The 11,884-nt window shown below is 42.0% G+C and overlaps 1 protein-coding gene across 1 annotated transcript; it reads right to left on the bottom strand.

Moving 5' to 3' along the window:
• Positions 1-2,317: 2,317 nt before the first annotated feature.
• LOC119504949 (olfactory receptor 13C7-like) lies at positions 2,318-3,274 on the bottom strand. Its single transcript, XM_037797585.1, has one exon. It carries the CDS (start codon positions 3,272-3,274, stop codon positions 2,318-2,320), a length of 957 nt encoding a protein of 318 aa, XP_037653513.1.
• Positions 3,275-11,884: the final 8,610 nt, after the last annotated feature.

The following is an 11,884-nucleotide window of genomic DNA, read 5'->3' as shown; positions in this document are numbered from 1 at the left end:
ATACACTAAAGGTAGGCTATGAAAACCAGAAAGTGTCTACAGTGATTTTTGAAAAGATTCTCACCTCTTGAAACCATAGGGAAGATTGTGCTAAAAAGCAGGCCCAGGGTTTAATTGTAAAAATGGCAGAGCTATGAAGGAGACTGAATGTGCAGCTTTGACAGGTTTCCAATGCAAAAATTAAGGCCCTTTATAGGTAAAATGGGACCCTGAGTCCTAGGATAGGGATATCTGGATGGATGCACCTGAGAATCTTGAACACTCAGATGCCTCTGAACCCTCCAGGGCTACAGAATGAATTTCCTCCCCTCTGCTATGGGAAAGGAGCCTCTCCTTGCTGGAGAGCATGCAAAGACCTCATCTAAGACAGATATTCTCCTCATGGTCCACCCCAGCCTCCCCTCATTTCCTCCCTTCAGTGAAGTTCCTGCTCTGAGAAGAAATAGCTTACTCACCCAAAGAATTTCAGATACATACCAGAAGGAACTGGGGGAACGTGTGTGGGAGTGGATCTTGAGGACTGGAGAGTGGGGTGTTGCACACAAGACTAGTCAGGGAGTATTTCTTAATATGGACACACTCTCCCTAACTCAGGATTAAAGACTTGGCAAGAACAACTGGAACTAGTCCCTAGTATGCTGACACCATGGATTCATGAAGCTGGGACACAACCATGATTACAGTAAATGAGCTGGAACTGTCTTGACAGAATGTGAGGAGGAGATCACAGGGTGTGGGGAGTGTGAATGTTTAGAATGGACTTAACTATGTGAGACAAAAAACCCACCACCCAACTGTTTTTTCCTGGGAAGGCCCAGCAGGCACCCTATTCACTAAGGCATTAAGAAATGCACCAGTGAGGGTGTACCAACTTTTTGAGACGCTTGGCGTCAGTTGTCCTATGTGCAAGAATCAAGCAATCGTTCCACCCGAGGCCTCTAGGGCACTGCCATGAAGCTGGGGGTGAACCCTGCCCAGACTGGGATCTGCCAACCTCCCTCCTCCCCTGCCTTAGGAACCTTTTCCCCCAACTTGTTCTTACACTCTTCTCTTTCCCTTCGGGCATCTACATGCATCTCTTTAATGGGCTTAGGCTTTCAAAACAGTGAAGGGAACTAATGCATTCCAGCTGTTTCAGTTCCCTGAAACATTCCTCTATGGGCCCCATGACATTCCCACCAATAAAAACATATCTGATGCAAGGACCTGGGTCTGATTTAACATGGGCACGAGGAAGGAAAGGGGAGGAAAGAAAAAGAGAAAACATCTTGCCACATACTCATGATGGTTAAAGGACCAACATTTGATAATAACTAACTTTAACAAACATGTTATGAATTAAAAATAATTCCTAAAATACAGTTAGTCTTACTCATACTTCAGTGCATTCCTCAAGCAGAGGAGAAAGGCATGGACTTTCAGTCAGAGCTCCGGGAGTGCACGGGACCCAACATTGCTCTTACCTGTGCCACAGATGGTGGGGATTAACTACTACTACTGGCCCCTTCTTAATTGTGGGAGTAAGAATTAGTTTTGCATTTGCTTGCCCATAGTGTTCTTTGGAGTTCGATCATCATGTGAGCATACCCATGGGAATGTGGTGGATGTAATGGCCATGTGCCACGTTGGCTGCATGTTAAAAAGTTTGGAGGCCACTGGCACCCAGTCATGAAGCATTCTACTGCTGCAAGGGGTGGGGGGAGATTCAGGGGTGTGGCATGCTTGCCGCTGAGCTTCCCTGCAGTGAAAATAAGGAGAATATAGTGAATGACAAGATTCTTAGTGTCCATTAGATCAAAACAAGCAGTTGCTCAAGATAAATCCAGCTATTTCTCGTGCTAAAACATGAGAGGAATTTCTGCCATGGTGCTAATGAACACCATTGTGTGTCGGGGTGGATGATATTTTTCAGTATATTCCTACATAAGACACAATGAATGTCTCTGGGATGAGACCAAAGCAGAGAATAGTAAGCAGTAATTCAACACAGGGCAAAATAGCGTAGTCCAAGTTCCCACTGCCAATAAAACTTGAATGTTTTTTTTTGGTTTGTCTCTTTGTCCACACATACGACTCTTGATAGATATTCATCAGATTCTGGTGTCAAAGGATTTAAGATTTAGGCAACAAAATACAGCTATAATATGATGCAGTATATTTCTGTGTGAAGCTAGAAAACTCACCAGCACTGCCAGAAATCAAAATACTCTTTCCACTAATAGCCTAAGGACCTTTCTGGGTTATCATTTCCCCATGAGAACAATGAGGAGTTTGGAGGTCGTTTGTTTCTGACAATCTGGAAATCTATGACGTTTATTCAGTTAACTGTTCTCTGAGCCACCAGGTTCCTCACAGCGGCCTTCACATCCTTGTTCCTCAGGCTGTAGATGATGGGGTTGAGCATGGGGGTCAGCACCCCATAGAAAAGTGAGATGAGCTTGTCTGAAAGGTCCTGTTTGTCAGCTCCCAGTGGGTCCTTAGACTTGGGCTTTCCGTACATGAAGAGGATGGTCCCGTAGAAGACAACCACCACGGTGAGGTGGGCAGAGCAGGTAGAGAAGGCCTTTTGCCGCCCCTCAGCTGAGGGAATCCTGAGGATGGTGGTGAGGATAAAGACATAGGAGACAAAAATAAACAGGACTGGGATTGCAAGGAAGATCATGTTGGCCACAACCATGCTGATCACATTGATAGAGATGTCAGCACAGGCCAACTTCAGGACAGCCAGGATCTCACAGGTGAAGTGGTTGATGATGTTGTCGCCACAGAAGGGCAGTCGCATTGCCTGGGATGTCTGCACTACAGAGTTGGTGATTCCAGCTGCCCAGGAGCCAGCAGCCATGGGCATGTAGGCAGCCTTGCTCATGACCACAGGGTATCTAAGGGGGTTGCAGATGGCCACATAGCGATCAAAGGCCATCATGCCCAGGAGCACACATTCTGTGGCTCCCATGGCAAAGGAGAGAAACATCTGCACAGCACAAGCTGAGAAGGGGATGGTTTTCCTGGGAGTGAGGAAGCTATCTAGAATGAGGGGGACTGAAGAAGATGTGTAGCAGATGTCCAGGAAAGAGAGGTTCCCCAGGAAGAAGTACATGGGTGTGTGCAGGCGGGAGTCAATGAGGGTTACCAGGATGAGGACCCCATTGCCCAGCAGGATCACCAGGTACATCAGCAGGATGAGCACAAAGAACGTTTTCTCCAGCTTTGGGTGGGCTGACAGTCCCAGAAGAACGAATCCAATGACAGGTGAGGTCTGATTGGATCTTACCATGATGCATCTGCTCTGTCATATGCAAGAACTCAGAAGCCCAATCTCAGCATTCTCTGACTCCAGAAGTTCCTGGGCAGCCAGGGAAAACTCCCTGCCCTAGTGAGCAACTGAAGAATAGCTCTGACAATTTAGGCATCTTTATGGGGTTCTAAGAAAAATGTAGCCGAGATCAGTATATGACTTCCAGTAAGTATATTCCAGTAAGAATAAACTGGTTAATTTGTGCTAACTCTCCTGTAGATGACAAACTGGACTAAATATATAAAACATCTGCTTAAAGCATTAGAGAGATAATAAGACAATGAGGAATCTCAGGACGAGGATTCTTTGAACAACAGAGACCCAGAGAGTTAAGTCCAGCACTTGAGGCTGCTTTTCAACCGGGTCATTGTAGCTTCTGGAGGGGACCACTGAGAGGCCAAGTAGGTACCTGACCGCCTCATGAAGATGGGAAACAGATTTTAAAGTGCAAGACACACCATGAAGAGTTCCTAAATACACTTTCTATCTTTGGGATGGGACCCCAAAGGGCAATACTATAAGAATAAGGATGAAGGAGGCATCTACAGGTACTGTAACTCAGTTTTAAGTATTTTCAAGCCATTAAACTGGATTGAGATAATCCCAGATTTTCAGTGCTCCCAAATACCTAGCAGCAAACAAACCTACTCTGAAGGAAGGAACATCATACCAGTCCCCAAATCATTTCTACAAATAGTTTTGCTAATATAGTATCTGGCACATGTTTAAAAAATGAACAAGGCACACAAAGAACAAGACCACAAAAATGAAAACCAAAAGAAAAAATCAGAAAATAAAAAAAAGACTCATATCCATGAAAAATATGCAGGATGAGGCATGGAGAGACAAATGGAAAGAAAATACCGAAGAGATATATATATGATTGAGTTGGGAGATCTAATGTGTGTAACTGGAGTCCTGGAAGCAGAGAAGAGAAAGGAGTGAAGTAATATTTGAGGAGATTGCCTGAGAACATTCTAAAATTTGTGAAAGACATCAAACCACAAATCCAAGAAGCTTCAAGATGCCACGGCTGCCAGCGGGGCTGCCCCTATAGCTTACGATGGAGCTCGATGTGGTGGAGCCGCCACTGAGTTCTGCCCTGGCAAGCTGAGGTGCCTCTGTTGCCAAGCTGAGCTGTTGCAGGATTCCCAGGAGCGGCCCTTAGTGACCCCCCCCCCACCCTGGGCCCCCTCAGCTTACAAAACACTACAGAGCAAACCAGGATCTGCTAGAATGCACATCCAACTTCCACAATGCCTGTGCAGGCAGCTCCACAGACAGAATTTCTGTCCTGTCCAATCTGCTATAATGAATTTGATGAGAATGAGCACAAACCCATCAGTTTAGGTTGTTCACACAGTGTCTGTAAGACTTGCTTGAATAAACTTCACCGAAAAGCTTGTCCTCTTGATGGGACTGCTATCAACACAGATATTGATGTACTTCCTGTCAACTTTGCACTTCTCCAGTTGGTTGGAGCCTGGGTACCAGATCATCAGTCAATGAAGTTGAGTAATCTAGGTGAGAACAAAGACAATGAGGTGCAAAGAAATGCATTGAGGATTTGGCACTCTGCCTAAAAACCACTAAGCAGCTGAAAAGATGTAGTTAGTTTGATCCAGAGTGCTCAGAGCTGTCCAATGCAAGGGAAACTGGTGACACTTGTCAACTGTCAGCTGTTGGAGGGAGAAGGTCATGTAAGAGCCATGCAGGCAGCCCATTCACTCAGAGAAAGAGCTGTTACAGAACTAATATTACAGCACCAGAACCCTCAGCAATTGTCTGCCCATCTGTGGGGCTGCTGTCAGGGCTCAAGGATGCCAGTTTCTTGGGCCAGGTAACAACTAATATTACAGTGATTGTCTGCTTCTGTTATTGTCTATCAGGACCTGAGAGTGCCAATTTCTAGAGCTAGGTAAGAATCTCCAGACTCATCTTCTTTATTTATACATACAATCTTGACATAATTATAGAAAGCTAGTTTTTGTTAACCATAATCTTTATTATAGACAGTGCTTCAGTGTTTTAATGTTTTTAGAACAAATTTCTCATTTAATCCTTAACTGCCTTTAATATAGTTCACACAGCTCCAATTTTACAAATTAGAAAACTAAGCCAGAGAGGCCAAGATTACACAGATGGTAAGTAAAGGAGAAGTAAACATTTTCTGGGTCAGAAAAATTTTTTCGCCTTTTGATTGGTTTTAAAACTTAGAAAATATTAAAGAAAATAAACATCATCAGAGGATGATTCCTTTGTGGTTAGTGCAGTCTATGTTCTGTTTAAAAAATCTTTACCTATTCCAAGATTATCAAGTATTTTCCTGTGTTATCTTCTAGAAGGTTTATTGTTTTACCTTTCTCATTTAGAATTACATTCCAGGTAGAATTTAGTTTTGTAAAGGAAGCCTTTTTAATAATTGTTATTGGGGTAACTAGATAGTTGTGTGGAAAAAGATAAAATTGGAGGCATTCCTTGTACCCTATAGCTATATAAATTCCAAATGGGTCAGAAATACTTATGAATAAAAACAATAAATTTTGCTAGTAAAAATAAAAGATGCCTTAAGAACCCCACGAAGAATAAATGAAAAGAAATCCACATGTAGGCTCATGATAATAAAGTTGCTGAATACTAAAGTCAAAGAGAAAATCTTAACAGATGGCAGAGAAAAAAAAATAAAACCTATCTTCAAGGGATCAATGATTAGACCAATTAGATAATAGAATAAGTGGAAACCAGAAGATAATGGTATAATATATTTTAAGTGCTGAAAGAAATAAAGTGCAAACCAGAATTTTGTACTCAATAAAAATATTCTTCAGAAGTGAAAGTGAAATAAAGATATTAGCAGACAAACAAAAACTGAGACCTCATCAGCAGATCTTCAATAAAGGAAAACCTAAAGATATTCTTCAGGCAGAAAGAATATGATTCAAATGGAAGAAAAGCAGGATTGGATGAAGAGCACTGAAAATGGCAAATGATAAATATGTAGATATATCTAGGGTATATGGACTGTTCAAAATGAGTGACCTTGTCTTGATGAGTTTAAAAATATGCAATGAATTAAAATATGTGACAGCAATGTTACGTGAATCAGGAGGAATGTAAATGGAGTTAGAATGTTCTAAGGCCATTACATTATTCAGAAAGAGGATACAAGTCCCAATTAATTTAGAATTTTGAGGAGCAAAAGATTTTGCAGACAGGTCATAAAAAGTACCAATCATAGGAAAAAGATTGATAAATTAGATTACATAAAATTAAGAGTTTCAGTTCTTGAAAAGACATCATCAGGAGAAGGAAAAGAGAAGGCATAGATTAGGAAAGAGATTTGCAATACTTCAACATGCCAAAGGGTTCCTGTCTAGAATAGAAGATACTCCTACAAATTAATAAGAAAAAGACAGACAGACAACCCAATAGAAAAAAATAGCGAGAGACTTGAACAGGAAGTTAAGTTTGTAAAAGAGGATATACAAATGGCCAATAAAATTTTTTTTCAAATGTGCTCAATATCATTAGCAGTCAAGAAAACTCAAATTAAAAATTCAATACCACTATAGACTCATTAGAATGGCAAAAAAATTTTAATGACAATATAAGTGTGGGTGAGGATATGGATCAATAGGAACTCTCATGCACTGCTGATGAGAGTATAAATGGTAGAAAACTGTTTTACATTATCCAATAAAGCTGAAAATATACATACATCCTATAATCCAGACATTCTTCTAGGTACATATTTAACAACTGTGTGCACATATACACCAAAAATATAGAAAATAAAATTTGTAGCATCATTATTCATAACAATCCCAAAGTGGAAACAATCCAATGGATTGGATAAGCAAACTGTGTTTTAGCTACACAATGAAATACTATATACATAAATGAAAATGGATGAACTGCAGATACATGAAACAACTTGGATGAATCAAAGAAGCCAAGCATAGAAGAATACATACTGTCTGAATCCATTTGTATAATATAAAATACAAGCAAAGCTAATCTATAATGTTAGAAGACAGGATTACCTTTGGGTAGATGAAAGTGTGTAGTGATTGGGGGAGCTTATGAGGTGCTAGTAATATTTTATTGTGTAGTGGTTATATGAGTAGTTACTTTCAGTCTTTCTGTATCCTTATAGTTTCAGGGTATCTCTTATAAACTGATATCCTTTGCATTTTGATTGTATCCTTTTGTCCATTCATGGTTTCATGAGCCATATACTTTGGGAAAGCTCATCGACTGATAAGTAATGATTTGGGTATTTTTGTGTGTATGTGTTATACTTTAATAAGAATTTTAAAAAATATTCTAACAATCCAAAAGATGACAAGAAGGAGGGGGGGAAAGGGGACATAGACTAGGTGGAGAATATAGAAAGCAATTAGTAAGCTAATAGATTTACACCCAAATTATCAGTAATTACACTAAACATGAAGACACTTAAAGTTCAATTAAAAGACAAAGATGATCAGTTTGGACCTAAAAAAGAAAATCCAGCTATATACTGTTGATTAGCACACTTTGTAAACATAAGAATACAAAAAGGAAGAAAGTAAAAGGATGGAAAAATGTATACCAGGTGAACAATTACCAAAAGAAAACGGGTGTAGCTAAATATCAGAAGAAGAAGACCAGAGCAAAAAACATTACCTGAGATAAAAAGGAAATTTATAATGATGAAAGTTTCAGTTCACCAGAAATATATAATGATTCTAAATTTGTATGAACCAAATAACATAAAATCAAAAAATATAAAGCAAAAATGGACAACACTGCAAGGATAAATGGGCAAATCCATAATTGTGGGAGGTCTATTTTCTTTGAGTTTAATTCGCTGTTCTGAATTTGAAACTCCAAATCAGCCACCACATCTCCTCTTCCCACCCATCACCCCAGAATTGTGGTCTATGCTGGAGCCAATGCCAACTGCTACTGTAGAGGTGAATCCTCTGAACCCTATCCGAGTGAGTCATATTGCATGATGAATAAAGGAAGGAAGAAATGAAGGGATGGATGAGTATAAGGCCCTAGGGCCTCAGTAGTCTCTTTTAAGGAGTACCAGGAGAAGGATAAAAAACTTTTCTGCCATGTGACATGGAGAAAAGAAGGACCAGCCATGAGCTGAAATTTCAAGCCAGGTCATTCCACAGCCTTGAGTGCCAAAGGGAAAAAAACCCACAAAGTTAATCTAGTCTCACTGTCCCGGCCAAGGTTTAATTAGATGATTTGGAGTAGCAGGGTGGTCAGGGAAGCCTCTCTGGAGGAGGTAGCATCTGATCAAGCTGAGTGGAAGCACGTAGGGAGATGTGTTGGGGAGGATGGTCGCTTTCTAAGGCTCTTCCCATACCTTTGGAAGCAGCAGTGCTGTCCCAGTCAGTTCAGACTGATGCCCTGGAAAGCCAGGCTAGATCAGCAGCATCTCTGACCACCGAAGTCTCCCAGGGGACTGACCGATGCCTCATCCCTGACTTTAATGGTCCTGGTCTTAGAGAAGAGCCCCTCAGATATCTAGTGTACCCTTGAACCACAGATTGGCAAATCCCACTCTCTGATTATCCAGCCTCTCCTTGACCCCTTTCAATGACAAGGAGTTCATTACCAGCCCAGGTAGCCTCTGCTGACTTCATTCACCTCTGTCTGAATGTTCTGTATCTTTCCGGGCCAGATCTCCCCCAAATTGTCTTCCACTAGTTCTAGCTCTACTCTCTGGGACCACATAGAACACATTATCCCCCGCCCCCCCCCTTTTTTTAACCTGCAACAGCTCATAAGAGATCTAAAGAAAAATGTTGCCTTGATTCTCCTCTTCAGAACTAACAGGAGAATGAATCTTCTACCAGAGTCTCCCTGAATATATACTTTGCGGAAAGACTCTCTCAGTACAGGCAAGACCAGACATAGATACTTGAGACAAGCCATTCTCACATTCCTTGGACTTCTCTCAGTCCCAATAGTCTGGCTTTGCTTTCACCACCTCAGGGAGATAGACTTGGGGTCATCATTGGCCACTTTCAAAGAAATCCCCATCTTGCATCCCCCCTCCTGAGCCTCCCTTCTTTATGGAAACCTCATACAATTCTCCTCTCTCTCCCTGGAACTTCTACCTGATTGTGTCCCCTGGACCCATCTGTCTTTTGTCCCTTCTGCTTGTCTCAGGTCAGGTTGGAAGTGGCTTTTCTGTTCTTTTCCTCTGTGTTTCATAGGTCTCTGAAGGGTGGGGCATCTCTGTCATGGATTTGTCTGGGAAACTCCTCTCTGCCACACTGGGGAAGTTGGTTCTAAAGTGGAGAACAAGACAAATGTCCTTTCTCTTGGGACAGGTGGGAGCCAAGAGCCCTCTGCTCTGGGGTCACCTCCAGGAGAGTTGGCCTCAGACTATCTTGGCACTCATAGTGCCAAGGTCTTAAAATCTTATTGATCCTTTTGTACATTTGGGGCAGCAAGTGGGCCTCCTGTACATTGTGGCCAAGTTTAATGATAGTTCTGACCGAATCTATCTTCTTATGTTCATTCTCCATCCTTCTGCACCAGAAACACTGACTTCCGGGGTCCTGCTCTTTCAGTTCTTGTTTCTCGGAAGCTTAAACCTTTCCTCAGAGTTCTCCTCAGAGTCTTTCAGTGTTCCTCAAACTAGGATTTGTTCCGCACCCATATAAAACTTGCTGGCAACTCTGATGGTAGTGGGCATTTGGTATTATTGATTCTAAAATTATCGTATCTAAAATGCTCATGAACTCTGTATCTCTGAGTATCTTCTCTCCAAGAACTGTCAGTTAGCTAGTCCCCTCTGGCTTGTTGGAGCAGCACCTCCTGCCTGGGGGGCTCTGAGACTCTTGTCTGTCCATGTTGAGCACATCACGGCCATGACCAAATCAGTGTCATAATAATTCAATTCTGGTTAACAGACATTTATTGAGCATCTGCTCTGGGCCAGGCATAATTCTATGTGCAGGGACACATGATGAAAAGCACAGCCCTGACCTCAAAGAGCACAAAATCTAGTGGAGAAATAGTCATGCAAACAAATAATTACATCATCATCATTAACAACAACAATAATAAGCATTCTAAAGCCGATTTCAACAGGCCTGAAGGTCTATATTTAGCAATCTGCTCCCTTTCCAATGCAGAAAGCCACTTACCACACCTCTGATCATAGTCAAACCTAGACTCTACTACCTGAGTGATGTGGGATATATTATTTCCCAGTGAGGCTCCTTTCATTTTGAAGTAGTTCCTCTTTGTCATTAAGCTGAAGTCTGCCTCCTTGTAGCTTCTGCCCTCTGGAGCCCTCAAAGGAAGTTTATGCTTCTTTCACTTGCCAGCCCTCCAAATATTCAGAAATTATTTGACTTCGGCACGTAGATAAACAAGAAGCGATCTCCCCTTTTCTCCTAGGGCCTTAAAACAATGGATACAGCTCTTGGTGACAAATGCATCAGCCAGTAATTGACTGCAAAGACTGGTCAATACTGAGAATGACCTCAAACTTGAGGACGGCTCAGGTGCCCGGGACACACTGTTCTCTGTGACAAACATGCTGGAGCAGTAAATCAGTCCCCAACTAGGTTTTCCACTCTGTTGCTCAGTTTTCTGGCCTCTCCCAAGAACCCTGGCTCAGGCAGAGGAAATTTTTGCTCTGTGTCATTAGCACCAGATCCAGAAACGTGGCTCATAATTGTCAAAGCTCTGGACTCTAAAGATGAGGGGAGAAAGAGCCCAAAAGTTTTAATCAGGAAGAGACAACTGTGTGTGAGAAGAAGACTACTAGCTGTGTGGTCTTGGGCAAGCCCCTTGACCTTGGTACCATGACGGGTTGAGGCCAGATGATCTTAGAGACTCTTGCAGTTTAATGGGTCTGTTTGCCTCTGCAAGAATAATATCATACCAGTGAAAGTGCTTCATACCTCCTCTTCTTAAGCCCCTATTCCATTACAATCAAGTCAGATGGTAGAAATGAAGCTGTGCAATTGAAAAATTCTGTACTCCTTTCATCACATCCTGCACTTACCTTTATCAGAAAAATGGTAAGCAAGAACAATCAGCTTGTTAAAGACTGGGAAGAAGCCACATGTCAGAAATAGCGACACCTTTGTCTGAAGCACCAGGGTGAGGCTGAGAATATGTGACAGGTGAAGGATCCAGCCAGTCTTCTCCCCTCCACCTGTCTCGTGTGCTTGGGGCACAACCTCCAAAGGACTGTCCATGGCCCTTGGAAGATAGTTTAAATTCCATTTTATTCTTTGGGATCATTTTAGTCCCTGAAGTCATTTAAAGTTTGGGAAGTGACTTGTACACAGTTTAGAAACTTTGTATTCTTCTGGGATAACATCCCCAAGATCCAATTATACTGAAGTCACTCCAAGAAGTTTGCCGCTTGCTACCTCCTCTCTCTCCCACCTTCCCATCCTCCCTCCATTCTTTCCATACTTGTCTCCATTAACTCTCTCTGAGCATCATAATCACCTTGACAGAGTCCAACTTCTTGCTGGTCAGTGATCACGTGACCCTCTCAGACCCCCAAGTCTTTTCTCCTGGGCTGCCATCAGCCCCATCACTCCCAGTCTGTGC

The sequence above is a fragment of the Choloepus didactylus genome, chromosome 10, assembly GCF_015220235.1.
Source record: "Choloepus didactylus isolate mChoDid1 chromosome 10, mChoDid1.pri, whole genome shotgun sequence".
Classification (NCBI taxonomy): Eukaryota; Metazoa; Chordata; class Mammalia; order Pilosa; family Megalonychidae; genus Choloepus; species Choloepus didactylus.
The sequence above is the reverse complement of the archived record's forward strand: the minus strand, read 5'-3'. Positions and strand labels throughout refer to the sequence as shown.